The sequence below is a fragment of the Ictalurus furcatus genome, chromosome 2, assembly GCF_023375685.1.
Source record: "Ictalurus furcatus strain D&B chromosome 2, Billie_1.0, whole genome shotgun sequence".
Classification (NCBI taxonomy): domain Eukaryota; kingdom Metazoa; phylum Chordata; class Actinopteri; order Siluriformes; family Ictaluridae; genus Ictalurus; species Ictalurus furcatus.
In genome coordinates, this window is record NC_071256.1 from 15229450 (window position 1) to 15252499 (window position 23050).

At 36.7% G+C, this 23050-nt stretch overlaps 1 protein-coding gene across 1 annotated transcript in view; it reads right to left on the minus strand.

The window, feature by feature from the left end:
- Nucleotides 1–581: 581 nt before the first annotated feature.
- Nucleotides 582–23050, minus strand: part of spata5 (spermatogenesis associated 5) — a 105047-nt gene continuing 82578 nt past the window's right edge. Inside the window, exons 15-16 of the mRNA XM_053649933.1 lie at nt 19669–19833; nt 582–1040 (exon numbers count right to left, since the gene is read on the minus strand). Of these exons, the coding sequence (XP_053505908.1) occupies nt 861–1040; nt 19669–19833 (345 nt within the window). The 3' untranslated portion in view covers nt 582–860. The remainder of the gene's footprint in view (nt 1041–19668; nt 19834–23050) is intronic.

The window sequence follows — 23050 nt, forward strand, 5'->3', positions numbered from 1 at the left end:
TCGTATCAGGCTACAATCCAGATCCAATCCACATGAAATGACGAGGTGTCAACGATTTCTCAAGCTGTTATTAACTCTCAAATTGCATCCAGTGTTCACACTGGCAAACAAAAGATTGAGCAGAGACTAGAATCATAGCTTTAGACAGATGGATGGATGAATGGACTTTATTGACCCTTGAAATTTTAATTTGGGAATTTTATAATATGCAAAGTTACATATTTATATGTATATAGTATGCAATTCCCTTAAGTGTAAACTACCAACCTCAGGTTTATAATAAGCTACTAATTACAATGAGTAATTATAAAAAGGAATAAATCATTTAAAGATCTCACTACAGGGTGTTCTTTAAGTGATTTATTCATTTTAATCTGCAGTATTTTTTTAAGAGCATGCCTAAATGCCTGCATGCCACTTTGGTCGTCTCCTAGGATTAAGCCTGCAGTAAATTAATAAAGCTGAAACGCGCTACGGCTGTAAAACTCCCGATTTGTGACGGAGTAAAACTTTTATGGAGCTGTAACTCATTTGAGGCTGGAGAACTTCTCCTCTGAGCAAATATTCACACAACAATAGAGCACAGATCCTACGCGTTTATTTCACGTACTGATTATGCAGGCGAGCAATGAACAGAACAGAAATGCAGGAGTGGAGTGATGTGACCACTTTTATGTTGCAATTCTTTATCCTTTTGGTGTTTACACACTGTGAGTCGGCATAGTATAAACGTATCACAATATTGTTACCGTATCATCACCCAGGTACAATAAACATTTGAGTTATTTGGTTTGGACTCTTCTGTATTCAGATCTCAGTCCATTTGCACGCACACACGCACACACTCACACACAGCAGTGTCAGTGGAAGGATCCAGAGCCATGCTGCCGCTGGTAGTCAGTGTATAACCGAAGAAGCGAGTCTGGCACCCGAGGCTTTATGACTGTCAGGGCGGATTCAAAATGGCTGACAGTAATGTGTTCAGCTTTAATGTCCTCCTGCAGGGCAAAAAGTGCGGCTTCACGACACACTGCGGTAATCTGAGAAAAAGAAAGAGAGAAAGAGAGGCAGAGAGAGAGAGAGAGAGAGCGATATTAGAGCAAGATTTGGCAAATGAAATGGAGTATGTTTAGTAATTGATAAAAACACAACAGGGCATGCTATTAGAGAAAAATAATCATTGATGGGGCTGTGTGTTGCGACCCTCAAAAATCCCAAAACCACTTCTGTACCTGATACACTCATACACTCATATCAGCGCCACAAATGGCACTTTTCCACTGCACGGTATGGCTCGACTCGACTCTGCTTGCTTTTTCGGGGTTTTCCACTGTGGATAGTACCTGGTACTTTTTGTAGTACCACCTTGGTCGAGGTTCCGAGCGAGCCGAGCCAATACTAAATGTGAGCCACGCACTGAGGGAATAGGGAATTCTCCTTAACGAGTCATTCTGCATTGAACCTGAATAAATGTGTCATTTAATACATACTTTGCATATGGTAATATTCTATTCATTGAAAATTATGCATCGTTTACCTCATTACAGATAAAATTACAACAAAGGTTTCTGTCTTAGATTTTTAAATCTCGCTCGTTACCAATTTCCAAACAGGCATTTATCGAAGTCACTCCTGTCGCAGCTGAATATAACTTAGTCATATCGAGCACTACGTAAGGCCTAGAACGCCATTATTTTACATCCTTAATAGGGTCCATGTTCAGTGAACAGGAAAAGCATTTGGAATACAGCCTGTCTGTGTATGTGTACAGGGCTTCGATAATACAACATTATTCCTGCGTAAAGGTGAGTCGAAGATGGCACCCACGTTGAGGCGGCACTAAACTGCAGTGGAAAAGCAAGCTCAGAAAATTAAAGTGAGCCGAGCTGTATCGTGCAGTGGAAAAGTGGCTTTACACACACCATGACAGTGCTACTGCTGTGTTGAGAATCATCCTATGGTGGTCCCATTCCACTGAAGGACACTGTGTATTATTAAAGTAGATGTGACAGTATGAATGAAATACCCAGAATCACAACAGTTTGAAGAAATTAAGCAACAGCAATCAGTATAATGGCACAATGCCCTGACCACAAATTAGCACATGGTAAACACACGCACACACACACCCGCCTCCCCGCAAAATCATTTCTAGTAATTACAGCTGACTATTTTTATCCCACAACACCAAAGCAGCCCTTCAGGAGAGCGCTGTGTGGGAACGTGCCCTGGGGACCCACCGCCTTCACACGGAGGATCCAGAAATGACTGGATCTGACTTCACACCACAACGGCTGAAGCATGGAGTAACTCTCTTGACTTAAGATCTAACCGAGGATTGCGCTGCACTTTCAATTTATATCTAAACACTAATGTACACTCTTGCAGTCAGGGATTCAGGTCAAACATTAAATCAGTATTTACGCAGGGAAAGTTACGAGTATTCAGAATCGGGTTATACAGCTGCTTCTCAGCTCCTCGTTCAGATTATGCAGGCGTTTGCATGTAGTCGACACCTCGGAGGTTATCGGTTCTCTTTCTTAAGCAGAACCATCTGAGACCACCACCACCACCACAAGAGATGATTTTAAAATTATAATAAAATAAAAAAGACCAAATTGATGATATGAAGAAAATGGCAATGATACGAGAAAATGGCAAGCATTAAAAGAAACATCAAATAGGAATCTAGTATACTGATGCATGAACAGTCCTAATCACATTAATCCCTGCAAATTTCCTTTATCATTATGGCTTCCACTTACTAAATTGAGATAGGCCTGTCATGATAACTACTTTTTTTCAATATATTGTCATTTTAAGACCATTTTATGCCACTGAAATAATGATAATATAACAGCATAATAATGCAAGTGCACCCTTTGAAAGAGCAATGAATTTTAATTCTTAAGAATATTCAGACATTAGAATTGGATTGTCCAAATTTTTTTTTAAAGCCTAAATAAATTAAACATAAATAAAATAAAACCACACAAGCCAAACAATAAATAAAATGGACTGTAATACAGTATTGTGAATTCTTTATACTTTAGTTATTCATTGTCTGTGTTTTAGTGTCGGAATGTGACTTACCATTCTACCTAGCGCCTTACTTAAGTTCACTTGTGCGTTCGAGTCATTTTTTTGCAGAAGCAACTTGTAATATTGTGTTTATGCTGTGTGTATGCCTGATTAACCTCATATGTGTATAATTTGTATTTGGGTGAGTTAATTAACCTGCTAGTAAAGTGCTTGAGTTTATTGCTTTTCAGTTTCACCTCACGCAGCGTAAGCGGCTCAATCCCCGACATTATTGACTACGACTGGATTATTTCCAACACTAGAACTATGCTTTCTAGATTTTTCTTCTTCAAAAAACATGGTATGCATGCATTGTTAATATCTTGCATGTCACTTTTTCAACAGTATGTTCGAATTAAAATCAGTGCTAGTGCTTGCTAAACATCTTAAATTTGAATGCACAGTTTTTGCATTCACGTGCATTTTGATCTTAAATTCAACGAATATTCGAAGTTCAAAATTGAATTTGACGAGAGGACAGAAGCAGTGCAAATGGCTAAAATGTAGAGTTGGGGACTCCGACTCGACTCCGGACTCAAGGCCAATTATGAACGAACTCGGACTTGTCACACACTCGAGTAAATTTGTACTTGAACTTGACATGGACTCCGACATTTTGAACTCGGAAATTTTTCCGAGTACAGCCATGTGTAACATGAAAAGAAAGATAAAAAAATAAACAACATAAAATTAAGATAACAAGAAATTAAAGAATGTCTCCCTGCCTCACCAGGGGCCTTCAAAGCTGTCTCATCATGCGAGTACAGAATTGAGTTCTCTTTAGCTGCTTATTACGCTTGGACGGTCAAATAAATACACACACATCATGTCAAAATGCAGATCTGGCCGAGTATTCATGCAAACACAGTCGGTTAGGTTTTAAGTGAATGTAAACAGTTGGGGGGAAAATTGGAGGTGTGTCAATACAGTATATTGGATCTGTGCATTAGCTGTTAAAGTGACAGCAGTCTAATAAACCTGCTGCTGTCTGTGTCATTAATGTTCATCAAACAACAAAAGACAAAGAGAAAATCACTCACTCACTCATTTGACTGAATAACTTCAGTAAATTTAATAAGAATCACTGTATATGTCATACAGTGAAGTCTATTTTATTTCACATTTAATTGATTTATTCAATTTCTGTAGTATTTCTTACTTGAATACTGATAGAACTACCTGAGAACACGCATTGTTATCATGAAATAAGATTGTCATATCGCCCACCCTTAAACATTAGCATTTGGTGATTCCAGTCTTGAATTGCACATAAAATGTAAAATGCACTTCTTAATGTAGTAAATATCATAAACCCTGCTGATAGGGATTTTTAGTTTTAATTTTTAAAATGAAAAAGTTACATGAACAGAGCTGTGTTCAGAAATAAGTTTGTTGTCATTCATAGACAGATTAAAAGCAGTAATAAAGCATGAAGCTTGTTGTTATGACGTGTTGCGGAATGTAACTCTACTCTGTACTCTCTCTCTCTCAGCCTATATAACTGTGGGGGAGAGGCATCAAATCACTGAAATGTCAACTCGAACTGGACGACACAAAATAGTGTGATACAATAACAAAACAGCTTCATTTGTATTTTCATACACTTGTAATATAATAAAAGTTCTACATATACCTATATATCCCTTTTTGTCTTTGAAACCATTTTTTTGATAGAAAACTAGTTGAGGTGCTGATGACGTGAAATAAAAATATTAAATGGCAATAGCAAGATGTAATACTGTTTTTGTTTTGTTACATTTATGTTGCTATTGGTTTGTGAAGGTTAAAATATTAATTGAACAGCTCAGTGCTGAATATACATTTGTAATTTCAAATCTTTTTTCAATTTAATAACTTTCTGGACTCGGCCATTAAGGACACAGACTTGAGTCCAACTCGGCCCCTTTCGGACTCGGTTGGTTAAGGACTTGGTCCCGACTCGAACAAGGTGGACCCGGACCCAACACTACTACTAAATGCTAGTGACATTCATTCTTATGTAAACAAACATGCATATAAATATAAAGGGCGATATTGAGGTCAGCAAAAATTATCGAGGTCATGTCCATATATCGTATACGTCGATAACGTAATTATTGTGACAGCCCTAAATTGAGGTCATGAAATCATAAAGTAAAGCTGTTTTCTTAATACTTTTAATCAGCTATCTTTTTTGTCAACTTAATAAAATAATGCCAATGTGTCTTTTAATTCACAATACTCCAAAACATACATTTCAGCGTGACTTATGGTGGTTACATTAAACTGTCAGACAGTGGTGCTGAACTTAATACCGCGCCTCGCTTGAGCCCGATATCGTGCAAAAAATTTGGCTTAGGTCCAAGGTCAGCCTCGTGTGTAACTGAGACACACCTCAGTTTTCTGGAAACTCTTGAGTGCTCGTGCAACTGCCTGAATAGTGCTCAAGTCTGTAGTAATGTCTGAGGTCTGAATGGCCATGTGTGCGATTCTGGTATGAACTCCTCATTACTCGTGCTTAACTCAACTTCTGATTGTAAACCTGAAGCATTCAAGTGTGCATATTTTGAATGCATAAAATCACTTCATACCTGAATCCTGCAGTGGTCCTGCACCTTTTTTGATTCATACAAAGCGTGCACATATTTTATATTTATATCTGAAAGCCGTGTTATATACCGTGTCACATGTATCTGCAAGTTTGATCTCTCCCTAACTTGTTTTCTCTTGTTTTACTCACTCACTTTTTTTCATTCTGTCACAGAAGAGACAGATCGTTTCCTCTGAACCAGCGAGACCCACGAGATTATGCAAGAGAGAGAGAGAGAGAGAGAGAGAGGGAGAGAGGGAGGGAAAGGGAGGAATGGGCTAGCAAGGCTGCCTGGAGTTCATCAGTGTGTTTTCTCTTTCTCCCTCGCTCCACTCGTTTTCGGATATGACTCATGCCTGAAGCGTGGTGTATGTGCGTGCATGTGTGTGTATGTGTGGAGTTCCCTGAGGTCAAAGCCAACACGGCAGGCCTGATTGCATAATCACAGGAGAATCATAAAATGAGAGCGAGAGAACGTGTGTGTGTGTGTGTTGCCATGATTCTAGGAAATGAAGTGGAATGCAGCCTTCACGTTCAAGGCCATTCAACAGGGTGTTAGTGAAAGCATAACTGCTCAAATTGGGTCACGCAAACCAACAACCACGTCGCTGTCATTTAATACTAGATGCCATTCTACAACAGCGCTGCTGAATTCTCGATTCTGATTGGTCAGAAGGTGTCGATTAGTTTACAATGTCGGCAGCTCTGAAAATACAAAGCAGTACAGCTGCCTAATGTGCTCGTTCTAAGGGTTTCTATATTAACAGCTAGATATTCACAGGGGCTTGTCTGGTGGACGTGCGACACAAACGGATAAAAAAAAAAAAGAAGTACATTATTGGTGTCAGACATTTGCTTCTTGCACTATTGTAGCTAACGAGTAATGGAAGCCTGTCTCACCCAAAATATTTACTTGGATCACTTCTAGTTCTTAAATTAACATCATGCCAACTTGAAAATGTGGTTTAGGACATGTCCCCCCACTCCTCCCTCAAGCTCTATTTCTCCATTATTTTCGGTAATCTTTCGGTAATCTTTCTTCTTTCACAGCTTGATTGACTTTCGACATGAGATTCTCTCCAACCCCTTCTCCATCTTTCCCTCTTTTTCTCCATCACTCCATCTCTCATTCACCCTTCTCCTGTCAGTTTCTCAGTTTTTTAAACAGTGTGTGACTTTTAGTAATGTATCAGCTCTTTTTATGAAAAAAAAAAAGAACTCTTCAAGGTAAATGGAGTTCTTTGCTTCCTAAAAGGAGCATGTTTTGTGTGTGTGTGTGTGTGTGTGTGTGTATGGCAGAAGTTTTCAAATGGGGTGGGGGTGAGATGGAAAATAACAACAACAAAAAAAACAACTAAAAAGCAGGCTTCTTTTTGCACCCTAATAAAAAATGGCTGATGAGCAAAACCACATGAATCTGGAATGATTGGCAGCTGCGCAGGAGTATTTTGCTGGCCTTCTGGAAGCCCCGCCCCCTTCCACCCATCTCACTCTCTTGTCTTGACTAGATTTTCTCTCTTGAAAGACACAGTAAATGGAGAATGTTTTGAATTCATTTATTTGAAATAAAATCGATCAATATACAGTATGCTCGACTTATATAGTTAAAAGCAGTTAACTTATACAAAAGCTGCATGTTTCATACAAACATTTCTACTATTTAAATTATATTCTCAGTGAAATTAATTTTTAATAAACATTAAATGAAATGAAACAGGTTTACTGCTACATACACTTCCAACAGGTTTAGCAAAACTACATATCACGATATGTACTGTGAATATAACACTCTCTTCTCTGCAATTTAAAATTCTCCATATGCGGCCATTCAGTGTGTATGGACAGGAAGTGTGTGTGTGTTCTAGGAATTGTCCGGAGACTTACCCAGGCCGAGTGAACATTGCTCTGGTTTGTTTACAGCTGATCAGAGCGATTGTATACAACCTATTAACCAAAAATGCTAACTCTGCACCCGACCAATCATAGCACAGAATTAAACACTGCTCCAAAACCACAGGTGTTCTACAGATGTGGGGGTTTTTGTTGTTGTTTTTCCTCCTCTTTTTTCCTTTCAAAACAGAAGGTCCAGCAACTTTTAGACCTCAACAAATGAAGCTTGTAGTGTGAATTTATACCTAAAACTTGTAGTATACAATGACTTTATACCTAAAACCTGTAGCATACAATGACTTTATACCTAAAACCTGTAGCATACAATGACTTTACACCTAAAAACCTGTAATGTACAATGAATTTACACCTAAAACCTGAAGTATACAATGACTTTACAACTAAAACATGTAATGTACAATGACTTTACACCTAAAACCTGAAGTATACAATGACTTTACAACTAAAACCTGTAATGTACAATGATTTTACACCTAAAACCTGTAGCCTACAATGACTTTACATCTAAAACCTGAAGTATACAATGACTCTACACCTAAAAACCTGTAGTATACTATGACTTTACACCTAAAACCTGAAGTATACAATGACTTTACACATAAAACCTATAGTATACAATGACTTTACACCTTAAACCTGTAATGTACAATGACTTTACACCTAAAACCTGTAGTCTACAATGAACTTCCACCTAAAACCTAAAGTATACAATGACTTTACACCTAAAACCTGTAATGTACAATGACTTTATAACTAAAAGCTGTAGTATACAATGACTTTACAACTAAAACCTGTAATGTACAATGACTTTATACCTAAAACCTGTAGTACACAATGACTTTATACCTAAAACCTGTAGTATACGCTGATTGTATTACCTAAAACCTGTAGTATACAACAATGTTATACCTAAAACCTGCAGTATACACTAATTACACATGATACACGTAATTTTTTTATAACGCATTAGTTTATGACTAACTCTGGTAGCATGCAATTATTCTGTAGTATGCACTTATTTTATGCCTAAAGCCTGTAGCATGCACATAACTTAATCCTCTAGTATGCAATTTTATACCTAAAGCCTGCATGTATTTTACACCCACATGCTTTAATATGCACATATTTTTCACCCAAGCTCTGTTTTATGCACTTATTTCATACCCACAGCTTGCAATATAAATTTATTCTAAAACGAAATACTACACTATCACAGGTGCTGTACACATTTTGGGAGATTCCCCCCCAGTTTAGTCTTCTGAAACTGTGTGTGTGTGTGTGTGTGTGTGTGTGTGTGTGTGTGTGTGTGTTTATGCAGTGTGTAAACAGCGTGGCTGTATAATTGCCTGTACGAGGCGGCCATCAATCAGCGGATTAAGTCATATGTCAGAAGGAATACAAAGGCAATCAAAGTTAGAGGAACTGTGTGTGTGTGTGTGAGTGAGAAAGAGATCTGAATAACAGTACCTTGAGTTCATGTCGTTTCCATGCAACCAGCATGTACACAAACACTCGTGCAAATAAACACGTCTCCTGCATTTCAGTGCTTCACGTGTTTATACGGACTTAACGGCGCGCGCGCGCACACACACACACAGAATAGCATAATGTAGGGCTACACAACTTCCTTACACATCCTACACATACACAAACATTTGGTTGTGCATTCTTTGTGTGTGTGTGTGTGTGTGTGTGTGTGTGCAATTTAAAACAACAACAACATTGAAAAATGGCCTGGGAAAATGCATTCTGTTTGTGAACATGAAGGCATTCCACACACACACACACACACACACACACACACACTCAGTCTCTACCCTCTCCTCCCCCCTGCAAGCCTACTGAATTATGGCTGCTTTCATTTCCATCTGTCTCACTCACCCCAACACACACACACAGTCAAGCTTTGAATTTATGCAACTAAACACACTTACTTTTCAGTGCATAAGTACAACAGAATACATATATAACATAAATGTAGCATAGATATTCGTATTAGCAGATTCACCACACGGAACCATGAGGCCACTCAGCCGCCATATTATCCCTCCTTCTTCTTCTATTTCTTCTTCATGCTCGAAAATGAACAGCTGTCTACACATGTGATGTAAACGTTTCACAAATCATGCAGCTACAACAAAAATGTCAACACCTTTTCCTCCAAAACCTAACCTAACTATTGTGAGATGTTTCCTGTGAGTAACTGTGTAAAAGTGATGCGTCGCTGACGTTAGCTTGTGACTCATTAGTCATTACCTAGCTACGTGGCTACGTTAGCTTGTAATTTACAGTACTGCTAAGTTACTCGAAAAATCATTAGCTAAACTAGCTAGCCACTTTTCTCTGCACACATGAACTATATTCTCTTTTTCTTTCTCTTTCCTTCTTTCTTTCTATTGTACATTCTTTCTAGCTTACATTCTTCCTTTTTTATTCTTTTTCCTACCTTACATTCTTTCTTCCAATCAAACATTCTTCCTTTGTCTTTCATTCTTTCAAGCATTTTTATTTTCTTCTTATCTTACATTATTTATACTTTTTTATTTTTTGGTTTCTTCCGATGTCTTTCTTTCCCCATATTGTTTCTTTTATCCATTTCCCTTATTTTATTTATACTTTTTTTTATCTTTTCCATTTGTTCTTCCAATGTTTTTCTTCCTTCTTTTCTTTCTTTTTTTGTGCCTTACATTCTTCCTTTTGATTCTTTTTCTTACCTTACATTTCTGCCAATGACATTTCTTTTCATTCTTCCCCCATCTTACATTCTTTCTTTGTTTCATACATTCTTTTTCTCTTTCTTTCGTTCTTTGACTTTTTTTTTTCTTATTTCCCATATGATTTATTTCATGCATTTCCTTTCTTTTATTTATACTTTGTTGTTGTTTTTTTTCTTCTATTTTTTTTTTCAAATTTTGACCTTCCATTTTTTTTCTTTCTAGCATTTTCCTTTTATTTTTTCTTTTTATCTTACATTATTTATACTTTATGGTACTCTATATATTTCCTTCTATCCATTTAATTTTTCTACCTTACATTCTTTTTTCTTTTCTTTCTTATTTCCTGCTTTCCCATTTTATATAATTTATTTTATGCATTTCCTTTATTTTATTTATACCTTTATTTTTTTTACCTTACATTCTTCCTTTTTACCATTTTCCCCTTTTCTTTTTTCTTCCTAATTTACATTATGTACACCTTTCTTTCTTTCTTTTTCTTTCTTTATTTCCACACTAGACTATTATTTTTCCTCTCTATAAAAAAGAAAAAATCTTGCCCGTGTTACCTCCTCTAGCACTCCTGATTTCATTTCATTTCTCAGTGAGTGAATGAAGTTTGCTGGAACACAGTGAACTGTTCAGCGCTGGAGTTTCCTGCATGAGGCTCATCAGCGTCTCTGCACTGCACTTAATTACTGCAGATCCGACCACAGTGATTAAAACACACACACACACACACACACACACACACACACACACACACACAGAGACCACATCCTAGTTTCCACTGAGCACAGAAACACTCTGCTATCCTCATCTCTCTCCCTAAGGAACGATTCAGCAGAAGATAATCTCTACCTTTTTACTTTCAATAAGGACTAATCCCGACTGTCACTCAAAAACATTCACAATAAGGAACTATCAAAGATTCTGCTATGATGTGTTTTTAGATTAATAGATCTGATTAATAATAGATGAATAGTTTAATAGAGGTTTTAACCAATATAAAATCCTCCTATTTTTATACACACACTTTCAAGCTCGAACTCACATTGTTTGATGGTGATCAGTTTTTCCCTTCTGTTTTTTCTCCTTTTTACTTTTCTGTCGTATTCTCATCCTGTCTCTTTCTTCTTTCCTTACTATTTCTTTTCCCTTTTTCATTACCACTCTCGTCTTTTATTTCTTTTTGATTTTCCTCCTTGCCCATTTTCTTTCTTTCTTATTTAATATTGCCTCTTTCTTTCTCTCTGTAACATTTTTCTTTATTCTTCCTATCTTACATTATTTATACTTTTTGTCTTTTTTCCTCTTCCAATGTCGGTCTTTCTTTCTTTCTCTCACTTTTTTCTGTTTCCTTTTTGCTTTCTTTTATTTATACTTTTCCCCATTTTATTCAATCCTTTAAATTTTATTCCAGTGTTTTTCCTTCTTTCAGCTTTTGTCATTTCCTTCTTTGCCATCTTATTTCTTTTATCCATATCCTTCCTTTTATTTATACTTTTTATTTATTTTCTAATCCTTTCATTTTTTTCTCTTCCAATGTTTTTCTTTCTTTCTCTCATGCTGTGTATATTATTATAAAACTAATTAACCTGTTTGCATGAGCTTCCTCTGTTACATTGTGTAAATAAAGGCAGGCAGGACTTTGGACGCCTCTTTAATGGGTCCTCAAGTGCCAAAGGGGCATTCCATCAACTTCCCCTCTGTAACACAGACACACAGGTTTCAAATTTCAGCAGGAAAAAATCAATTTGTGCATTGTGTGTGTATATGTATGTGTGTGTGTGTGTGTGTGTGTATATATATATATATACACACGTGTGTGTACACGTGTGTTTGTGTGTGTTATTTTTGATGTAGTTGCTTCATAAAATGCTTCACTCAAAACTTGCTATTCATCATTCTCTCTCTCTCTCTCTCTCTGCACACACACACACACACACACAGAGCTCTAGGCAGCTAATAAACCCAACAAATTGAAACACACTATAAATCTAGAACTAAACTTTTATAACTTTCTATAACCCTCTGTAACTAACACACACACACACACACACAGACACACACACACACACACTTTTTCCTGCTGAAAATTAAACTTGTGGATGTGTTTTACAGATGACAGATAAATATGGTTCATTTAGCAATACTAACTTTACTATAAGTTAACCTTATAATACTGTATTAATTAGAATATATAATACTCCTAATATTATGTAAGATTATGAGTCTTTCGTAATTCAGTTTATTCATCCATACATGATTCCCCCCTTCCCTCTATCAATGGTAAATACACAGATGACTAATACAAAAAATAAGATTCCTGTAACTGACATTGTTTAACATATTAGTTAACAGGAACACACCATGAACTTCAGCTTTAGCATTAACACACCCTGATAAGTAATGTGAACATTAATGTGCCATTAACTTTAACATTCATTTAAATGCTAACATTAGCACTGGTGACATTTTTCAACAACAACAAACATGAACAACATAACTGACAAAACTCAGAACTGAGCCTGAAAAGCAAGTTCTAATGTTTACACCAGGAGACAGAGTTCAGTATAAACTTTCTTTCTTTCTTACAATCTTGTGTTCCAAATTTTTCTATCTTGCATTATCTCTTTCTTACATTCTTTTTTCTTTCATTCTTTTTCTTTCTTTCTTACATTTAATCTGAACTTTCTTTCTTTTGTACAATCTTTCTTTCTTTCTTACAATATTTCTTGCAATCTTGCTTTCTTTCTTTCTCTTAGATTCTCTTTCTTACATTATTTTTTCTTTCATTCTTTCTTTTTCTTTCTTTCTTTTTTTACAATCTTTCTTACATACTTTCTATTACTTTCTTAAATTCATTTTTCTTTCTTTCTTTGACTTTTCTTATTTATTTATTTCCCATTTTATATGATTTACTTTACTTCATTTTTTACCTTACAGTCTTCCTTTTCCTTTCTTTCTTCTTCTTTAGCATTTTTTTTTTTTTAGCATTTTTTATTTTTCTTCCTATCCTACATTATTTATACTTTTACATTTTTGGTTTCTTTCAAAAATATTTTCATTTTTTTCTTCCTTTCTACATCACATTCTTCCTTTTAAATAATTTTTCCTATCTTACATTATTTCTTACAATCAAACATTCTTCCTTTTACTTTTCCTACTTTCTTGCTTTCCCATTTTATATGATTTATTTAATCCATTTCCTTTCTTTTATTTATGCTTATATATTCTCTGCTATCCTTTTAATTTTTTCAAAGTTACATTCTTCCGTTTTCTTTCTACACTAGATTATTCTCTTCCCTCTCTTAAAAAAATGGTCATGTTTCTGGCTCAGAGTTCAGTAAGTTATTTTTTATGCAAATATATGGACTGGTTTTAGTGAAAACAGGTGTATTTCATTAACATTTAAACAAATGTAAATTAATACAAGTGTTAACTTTACTTATAGTTCATTAATGCTGAATTTCATAAATTTTTAATGTTAAGTAAAGTAGTAAATAATGTTAGTTGTCAATTCATTTATTTTATTTTTAGATCATGGACTTTATATCCAGAACCATTTCTTTTGATACACTTGTAATAATTGATCCTTTTTCAAACAAATAAACAAATAAGGCAAATATTCAACAATGACAAATATGAACAACACCTTCAATAACATGTTTGTAGTTGTTAACTGGCAAAATTCAGAACTGAGACTGAAAAGCAAGGTTAAATATTTACACCAGGAGAGCAGAGTTCTGAAAGTTAGCTACATTTATGTGGTAATTAAATTTTTGCTAATTTACAGAATAGCCTTATTTTTAGTCACTGCAGGTATATTTCATTAACATATAAACAAACATAAATTAATACAAGTGTTAACTTACTTAGTTAATTTACTATTTTTAGTGTTAACTAAAACAGCAAATAAAGTTGTAATGTTATAATGTTAGTTGTTGATGCATTTCTTTTATTTTTTTTAATCCTTTAAAAGGATTTACACTGTACAACAGAAAATCAGCACTAGAATGGAAAGTCAACTATGTCATCACACAAATACACTCACAGCTAGCAGTTGTTCTTGCACTACTGATCACACACTGATTTGGGCAACAAACCACAAGCTTGTTTTTAGGACTTTTCGGGCAAGATAAAGCGTGATGAATCAGATGAAAAGTGACGAGTGAAAGACACTACAAAGAGGCCAAACCTCTCCAAATGTGCGAAACAGCTCGATCTTTGACCTCTCCGAGCCTCTGCTTATTACGAACAGAGCTCAAGGGCTTACCAAGTTGCGATCAGTTTTCAGAACTAGAAAGCAACAATAGAGAAGAATGAATAATACATTTTATACCACAGCGCGATTGAATTCTCGAATCTGATTAGTCATAAGATGTTAAGTTTCTCTAACAGCAGCTCTGATAATAGTAGGTCTATTATTTCTACTGTAACGATTTACTAAAAGAGACACTCTTGTAACTTAAGTCTAACAAACAGATTTTAAAAATGTTCAACAATGACAAATGTGAACAACTTAGTCTGCAGTTGTAAAGTGGCAAAACTCAGAGCTGACCCGGAAAAGCAAGTTTTAATATTTACACCAGGAACCCAGAGTTAAGAAAGTTATGTTTATGCTGCAATTTAATTTTCACATTTAGTTTTAGTCAAAGCAGGAGTATTTTATTAACACTTAAACAAACGTCAATTGATACAAGTGTTAACTTACTTTGTTAACATTACTTATGGTTCATTAATGCTGAATGTCATTGATTTTTTTATGTTAACTAAAGTAGTAAATAATCTTAGTTGTTAATTCATTTATTTAGATTTTTAGATCCTTGACTTTATATCCTGGACCATTTCTTACTACACTTTTAATAATTGATCCTTTTTAAAATAAATGGATAAATAAGCAAATATTCAACAAAACCTTATTGAACATGTTTGTAGTTGTTAACTGGCAAAAATCAGAACTGAGACTGAAAAGCCAGTTACTAAAAGAGATGCTCTTGTAACTTAAGTCTAACAAACAAATTTTAAATATAAAATATCTACGAAAAATGTATAATCATGGCAAAGGGGACATTTATTGACCATTTATAGATGGAGAACTCCATTTTATGAAAATGCTATAACATTAGATGTAACTATAAAAGGCTAAAAGTAAGGTGTGACAAATTGCTGTGGTATAAGGAGGGATAACACTCTTCGGCACATGCCTTTATTGGAAAATAATCTACTTCAGGGTATTAAGAGTAACTCCTAATCAATCAATCTATCTATCTATCTATCTATCTGTTTATCAATCTATCTATCTAGTTACTACAGCAACTAGTACTACTAATGACATAATAATGCTAAAATGCTGTTTATCTATGTACCTTTCTATCCACCATCTCTTTGTGTATCGCTCTATAATATATCTCTGTTGTTAGCTATCTCTCTATCTGTCCATCCATCCATCCATAAGGCTCTCCATCCCCCAGGCCCCCCACCCCAAAATCTGTGTCAAGGTGTGATCTCCTGTTACACCATGTTCAGACTTGATCATAAAGCTGAAACAGAGAAGCACATCACTGATTTTCACCTTAATGCTCTCTGTCTTCCAGCAAAGAGAGTTGCAGCTATGATAAAGTGGTCAGAGAAAGACGAAAGAGAGAGAGCGAGAGAGAGAGAGAGAGAGCGAGAGAGAGGAGGGAGAGGAAAGTGAAGAAGGCAGCCTCAGGAAAGCAGCTGTCATTGGAAGCTGAAGCTTGTCACAAGAAAAGCGGCTTTAACACACTCGTGCCTGAAGGCTACTGAACCTTCCGGAGCAAGATGACAGCGTCAGGAATGCAATTAAACTCTTCTTCTTCTTTGTGTGTGTGTGTGTGTGTGTGTGTGTGTGTGTGTGTGTGTGTGTGTCTGTCTGTCTGTCTGTGTGTTTAAACCATCCCCTCAGCTACTCTTCTTTTTAGTTATAAAGCAAATATATAGGATCAGCTTGTATGTCTTCAATATATAATGTATAACACACACACACACATACATACACACCCATCTAGCCATTTTTCTATTATCTAGCCATCAATCTCTGTTTATCCATTTATCAATCAACATTTTTTAAATTCTTTATTCAGGCTTGTAGTTTCTATATATAACTTTCTTCCCAAAGGTATTTAATGCTGTCCAGGAAACTTCAATCATTACTTCATATATCTGTTCATTTCCAATCGATCTGAAACTGTGATTTTAAGTCAGCAGCTTTGTTTTGGTTTGATTTTGTCACTGTATTCTGGAAATGAGACAAACAGATTACAGCTGTAAAATAGATTGTAGCACTGCAAAAACAATACAAGACTTTGGCCTAGTCCACACTAACATAGGTCATTTTTAGGTTTTGGCCACAATAAAACATAAAAATCACATCTGTTTCCTGGGTGTCTCACCATAAATGCTACGTCATTTCCATTCTTTTTTGCTTGTTTTAGCAACATGATCACAAAACAAGTTTTCTTTTTTTCCGTCACTTGTTTTCTATACAATGCAAGTCAACCATGAAATGAAAATACCAGTGTTCAGTGGCAGTGTTCAGAATCAACCAATCACATTCAAACTCATGTTAAATACTAATTAGTATACACCTCCTATCAATTAAAGTGACTGATTACCTACAAATAAAGTACAGCTGTTCCTATAGGATTTTCCTGTCCCTCTAAAATTGATGAGATGATCAGAAGAAAACTGGTCAGGGAGGCTGCCAAGAGGCCTACAGCAACATTAAAAGGGATTGCAGTCAAGTATTTCTGGCAAGTACTGGTTGCTCCCTACATGTGACAACAAACTCCTGAATTCTTCATATCTCTGGGCTATGGGGTAGGGTGGCAAGACGGAAGCCTGTTTTACCAAAAAATAATACATCCAATCTCCCAAAACCATGTGGAATAATGTGTTATGGTCTGATGAGACCAAAGTTGAACTTTTTTGGCCATAATACCAAAAGACATGTTTGACACAAAAAAACAGCACATCACCTAAAGAACACCATCCTCATGGTGAAGCATGGTAGTGACAGCATCATACTTTGGGGCTGTTTTTCTTCAGATGGAACTGGGGCTTTAATCAGGGTGAAGTGAATAATGAGAAGCTCCAAATACCAGTCAATTTTGGGGCAAAACCTTAAGGCTTCTGCTAAAAAACTTAAGGTGAAGAGGAATTTCACCTTTCAGTATGACAACACCCCAAAGCAAACCTCCAAATCAAAAAAGGAATGGCTTCACCAAAACAAGATCAAGGTTTTGGAATGGCCCAGCCAGCGTCTGAGTCAAATATGTGTGTGGTGACCTGAGGAGGGCTGTGCACAGGAGATATCTAGCCAATTTGACAGAGTTAGAATGCTTTTGCAAGGAAGAATGGCAAAATATTTATAAGTCAAGACGTGCCAAACTGATTGACTCTTACCCAAAAAGATTGAATGCTGTAATAAAATCTAAAGGTGCTTCAACTTAGTATTAGTTTAGGGCTGTGCAAACATATGCAACCAGATTATTGTACATTTTTTTGTTTTTTTTTCCCTCTAAAATGATTCCTATTGTTTTTCGCTTCAATGAATAGGTTAAAATTTCACGATAACGGTAGAAAAGATTCTGACATGGTTTATCTTGGTTTCATTTTTTTACATCACAAAAACCTGTCATTTTAACAGGATTGTGTATTTTTTTAATCCTCTGTACGTTCACAAAGTAAGCTCAAGTAAGTCATAACTGACGTTTGTTTACATGTTAATGAAAGACCTATATTTACTAAACTTGTAGTAAATTACAGCATGTAGCTAAATGTTTTTAAATTTACCGCACTTCCAGGACTAAATATTAATATGAATTATTATTATTATTTTTTAGACTTTTCAAGTTCTGAATGTCACCAATTATCAACCGCAACCTGTATATTAAGGTGTTATTGGAATGGAATGTAAGTTAATGGAACCTAAAAAAAGGCACATTTAATAAAATATCTCTATTAGTGTGGACTAGTCCTCTATATTACTCCGTCGGTGTTAATTCACATCAATCTTCATAGAGAAGAGAAAAAAGAGGAGATGGAAATATGAGGCAGAAATATTGATCTCTAATTTCAGTAAGAGGGCAAGAGATTTACAGGGACTTCCTGTCTCACTCTTCAATCTCTCACTCAAACATCTATTATAGCCTACATTTAATATTGAATTGCCTTTTACTGGTCTGTTTTAACACACACACACACACACACACATATATATCAGGGGTGAGTGTTTAAATTAGTATCCTTCTAATATCTCTGTATCAAACAATCCAGAAGGAAACACTCATCACAGTAGGAACACGGAGGCGGGGAGTAAACAGGGAGGATGAGATGTGTGTTAAATGGTTAAAGCAACATTGCTTAAAAATAAAGCTAAAGTGTTCATTTTAATCTGACTAGAGATATGGCCATAATTTCAAATATTCTATTTCATTAGAAGAATCTTAAAAAATGAAAAAGAACAAATGTAAGAAAATGAAACAATATAGTGTTAAACACTGAAATTGCTCAAAAAACTGAGGCTGCTGAGTCGCACACACACACACACTTTCTCCCTCACTGTCATCCTGACACACACAAACACATAAAAACAATGGTGTGTTTGTACACAAGAATCACGAGGCGCATCAGTAAAGAACAGCATCTCTCTCTCTCTCTCTCTCTCTCTCTCATACAGTACATACACACACACAATCTATGTATTTGAATGGTAATATCTTGATCTGTGTCTGTCTGTCCTATCTATCTATCTATCTATCTATCCCTCTATGTGTCCATCCATCAACATCCCTACCATCTATCTGTCTGTCTGTCGTTCGGCTGTCTGTCCTGCTGCTTGTCTGTCTGTCTATCTATCTATCTATCTATCTATCAGTCTGTCTACCCATATATCTGTCCATCCACCTGTATATCTGCCTGTCCCTATCCCTCTGTGTCCATCCATACTTTTAACATGTATCTATCTGTATGGCTGTCTGTTTGCCCATACATCTGTCCATCCACCTGTCTAGCCGTTTGTCTGTCTGTCTCTCTCCCTCTGTGTCTATCCATTCCTCTAACATCTATATATTTATCTGTCCATCTATCTGCCCATCTGTCTGTGTGTGTATCCATCCTTCCATCCATCTATCTGATATGTCCATGCCTTAGTATGTCTGTCTTTATGTTCATGTGTCCATTACCTGTCTATCTCTCTGCATATCCGCAGATCTGTCTCTCTGTGTCTCTGTCCCTCCACCTGTCTCTTTGTGTCAATCTGTTTGTTCATCGTTGTGCATGTTAATCAGTCTGCGGTAATAACTCTGAACTAGTACAATTTACGGAAACATTTTAGCCCCGCCCACAGCCTTCAAGACCTCTGACCTCTGCTCCCGAGTAGCGTTCCGTGCGGGTCACAAGGTCCTCCAGGTGCACGCTGGGATGCACGGGCATTTTGCGAAACTGCAGACTGAAGATCTCTCTTCTAGTTGCTGCATCGGGGAGAGGAACGTACACGATCCGATCTAAACGGCCGGGACGCATAAGAGCCTGAGAGAGAGACAGAGAAAGAGAGACAGAAAGTCAGAGAGACAGTTACTCAAGTTAGACAGATCCGTTGCTTGGTGTTTAGATTGCCTATACAATGAACGGAACATTCTTCCTCATATCACAGTAAAAGGTCAAAGGTCGTCCTGCATCGGCCCACAATGAAAACAACTCCAGGAAGTGAAGAGGAAATCATTGCTGCTCAATGTGAGCAACAGGTCTCTTTCTTACACACACACACACACACACACACACACACACACACACACACACACACACACACACACACACAAAACCACACATCAGCGTGTGTGTTACATCAGCTCAACTGACTGGACTCATTAAAACACTCCATCTGCTCAGAAAGAAAACACACACTGGTTACACACACACACACACACACACACACACACACACACACACACATCTTTCTCTCTCACACACACACACACACACACACACACAGCTGGACTGCTCAGTTTTAGCAGCATGTCTGAGGTGCCCTACATGACCAGCTGGTAGGGCCTGTAAACTTCAGCACCTGTGTGTGTGTGTATGTATCGCTACAACCTAGAAATGTCACCACCAGATCCATAGAAAAACACTTTATAAAATGTGTGTGTGTGTATACTAAAATTGAGTGTGTGCAAGTATGCAATGAAATCTGGAGCTGTCAGTCAGTACATAGTTAAGGACGGAAGGAAGGATGAAAAAAGACATTGAAAGAAGGAAGGAATGGCATGAAAGTAAACAAAGAAATAAAAAACAGAAAATGTAAGAAATTCAATTTCAACAAAAGAATGAAAAAAAAAATCCAAAAAGAAATGAGAGATAAAGTGAACACATAAGATGAAAGGAAGAAAAGGGGGAGACAGAACAGGAATACAAAATATAAAAGATAAAAACAAATATTTACCCACTTGATTAAATAAATCTAAAAACAGCTTAACTGAGTATTCACCCCCTCAGTGTGAATTGTCCTTTTGCAGCAAGTACAGCTTAGATTTTTGGCATTTTCTTCCATTCCTCAATGCAAATTTGCTACAACTCTGCCAAAATAAGATGGAGAACGCTGGTGCACAGCAGTTTTTAGGACACGCTGCAGATTTTCACCTGGAAGCAAGCCGTTCCTTTGTAGTTTTTGCCCTGTGCTTTGGCTCACTGTCGGAACATATTGTATATTTTCACCCTAAATGCAGATGTCTAGCTGACTGGAACAGGATCTCCTCAACTATTTGCTTAAATCCGGCTCGGTCCATGTTGCCTGTGATTGCAACAAGACTTCCAGTTCCTCCTGCTGAAAAGTGAAAAGCATGATGCTACCACCACCATGCTTTACCGAACAAATGTTGTCACCGGGTGTTTGGCTGTATTTGGTTTATGCCAAACATTATGTTTTGGCTTTAGTCTCATCAGACCACAAAACCTTTTTTCCAAAAGCTCTCAGATTTTCTAGCATGGCCTTCTTTAGATAGCTGTCTGATAGAAAAGCTGATGATATCATTGATGTCTGCACAGGTTCTCTTGTTTCAGCTATATATATGTGTGTGTGTGTGTGTGTATACAGTCATGAAAAAATAAGTACACCCTTGGAAATTGCTGGCTTTTTGGACATATTTGGACAAGCAAACATTTGATCATCTTTAAAACGGTGATAATAAAGTTGAATAAAGTTGATATACTTGAACAAAAGCAAAATTATTATTATTATTTTTTTTAGCTTTTTCAATCATTTATTCAACAGAAATATCAATAGATGTAATATTCTTCTGTAGAAAATGTAAGTACACCCTAGGCCTCAGAAGTTAGTATTGCCCCCTTTATCAGAAATAACATCTTGTAGGTGTTTTGCGTAATTGTCTACCAGGCTTGCTGGAATTTTTGACCACTCTTCCATGCGATATTCTTTCAGCTGCAAGATGTTTGAGGGGTTTCTGGCATGTACTGCCCGTTTCAAATTCCTCCACAACATTTCAATGGGATTCAAATCTAAGCTTTGACTAGGCCATTCCATAACCCTTCGTTTCTTCTTTTTGAGCCATTCCTTGGTGGATTTGCTATTGTGCTTAGGATCATTATTCTGTTGAAAGGCCCACTTTTAGTTTCAACTTCAACTTTCAGACAGATGGCCTCACTTTATCTTCAAGCACTCTTTAATATGATGCAGAATTCATAGTTGAATCAACGAATGCAAGCTGTCCAGTCCCTGAGGCAGTGAAGCAACAGTCCCTGAGGCAGTGAAGCAACCCCACACCATAACATTTCCACCACCGTGCTTCACAGTTGGTATGAGGTGCTTCTCCTGAAAAGCTGTTTTTGGTCTGCGCCCAACTTGTCTGCTGTTACTGTGGCTAAGCAACTCTATCTTTGATTCGTCTGTCCAGAGCACATTATTCCAAAAGGCCTGGTCTTTGCAAACTGTAGTACTTTGACACCAACAGTTGCAAGACTTTCTAGCAGATCCTGTGATTAATATTTGGGGTTCTTGGAGACTTCTTTTCGCATCAGATGTTATTCTCTAAAATGGAACAATACAATTGTCACAAAAATCAACCTTTTTTCCATCACAATATTATTTTCTACAAGCAAACACACTCTGTGACAGTGGAAATGAGACAAAACCATCAGGAACATCAACATTTTCCTCAGACGTGTTGGTAAATTACTAAGAAAAGCCTCAAAATGACTAAAATTACACTGTAATTACGCTCAGCTTCAGCCGCTAAACAAACCCCTCAGTTCTACCACACTGAGGAACATCAACAATGTCCTATCATTATTGGCAAATTTGGGCCTGGCAATGGACTTGCAAACACACACACACACACCTCTTCTGGCAGTGGTACTGTCCATTATAAACAACAGGATATGAGATCTCATTCAAAACAAGCACGGCATGGACTCAGTGTGCCATTCAACACACACACACACACAAAATGTGGTGAGTGATGAAACTGACTCATTGAGAGATCCAGAGACACATCCGCTTCCTCTGTAGCATGAAACCAAAACATACGACTAGTGCCAGACACATACACACACACCATCATCGAGTGTGTTTGTGTTTAGGACGAGACATTTTGGGAAATGTTATTCTGACAACAAAAGACAACGATAGCAAGAAAGAAAGAAAGGAGGAGAGATAACGACAGAGAGGAACAGTAAACAGTAATTAGCAGTACTGCTGCTGGCTGCAAGCCCCACCCACCTCTTTACAAAG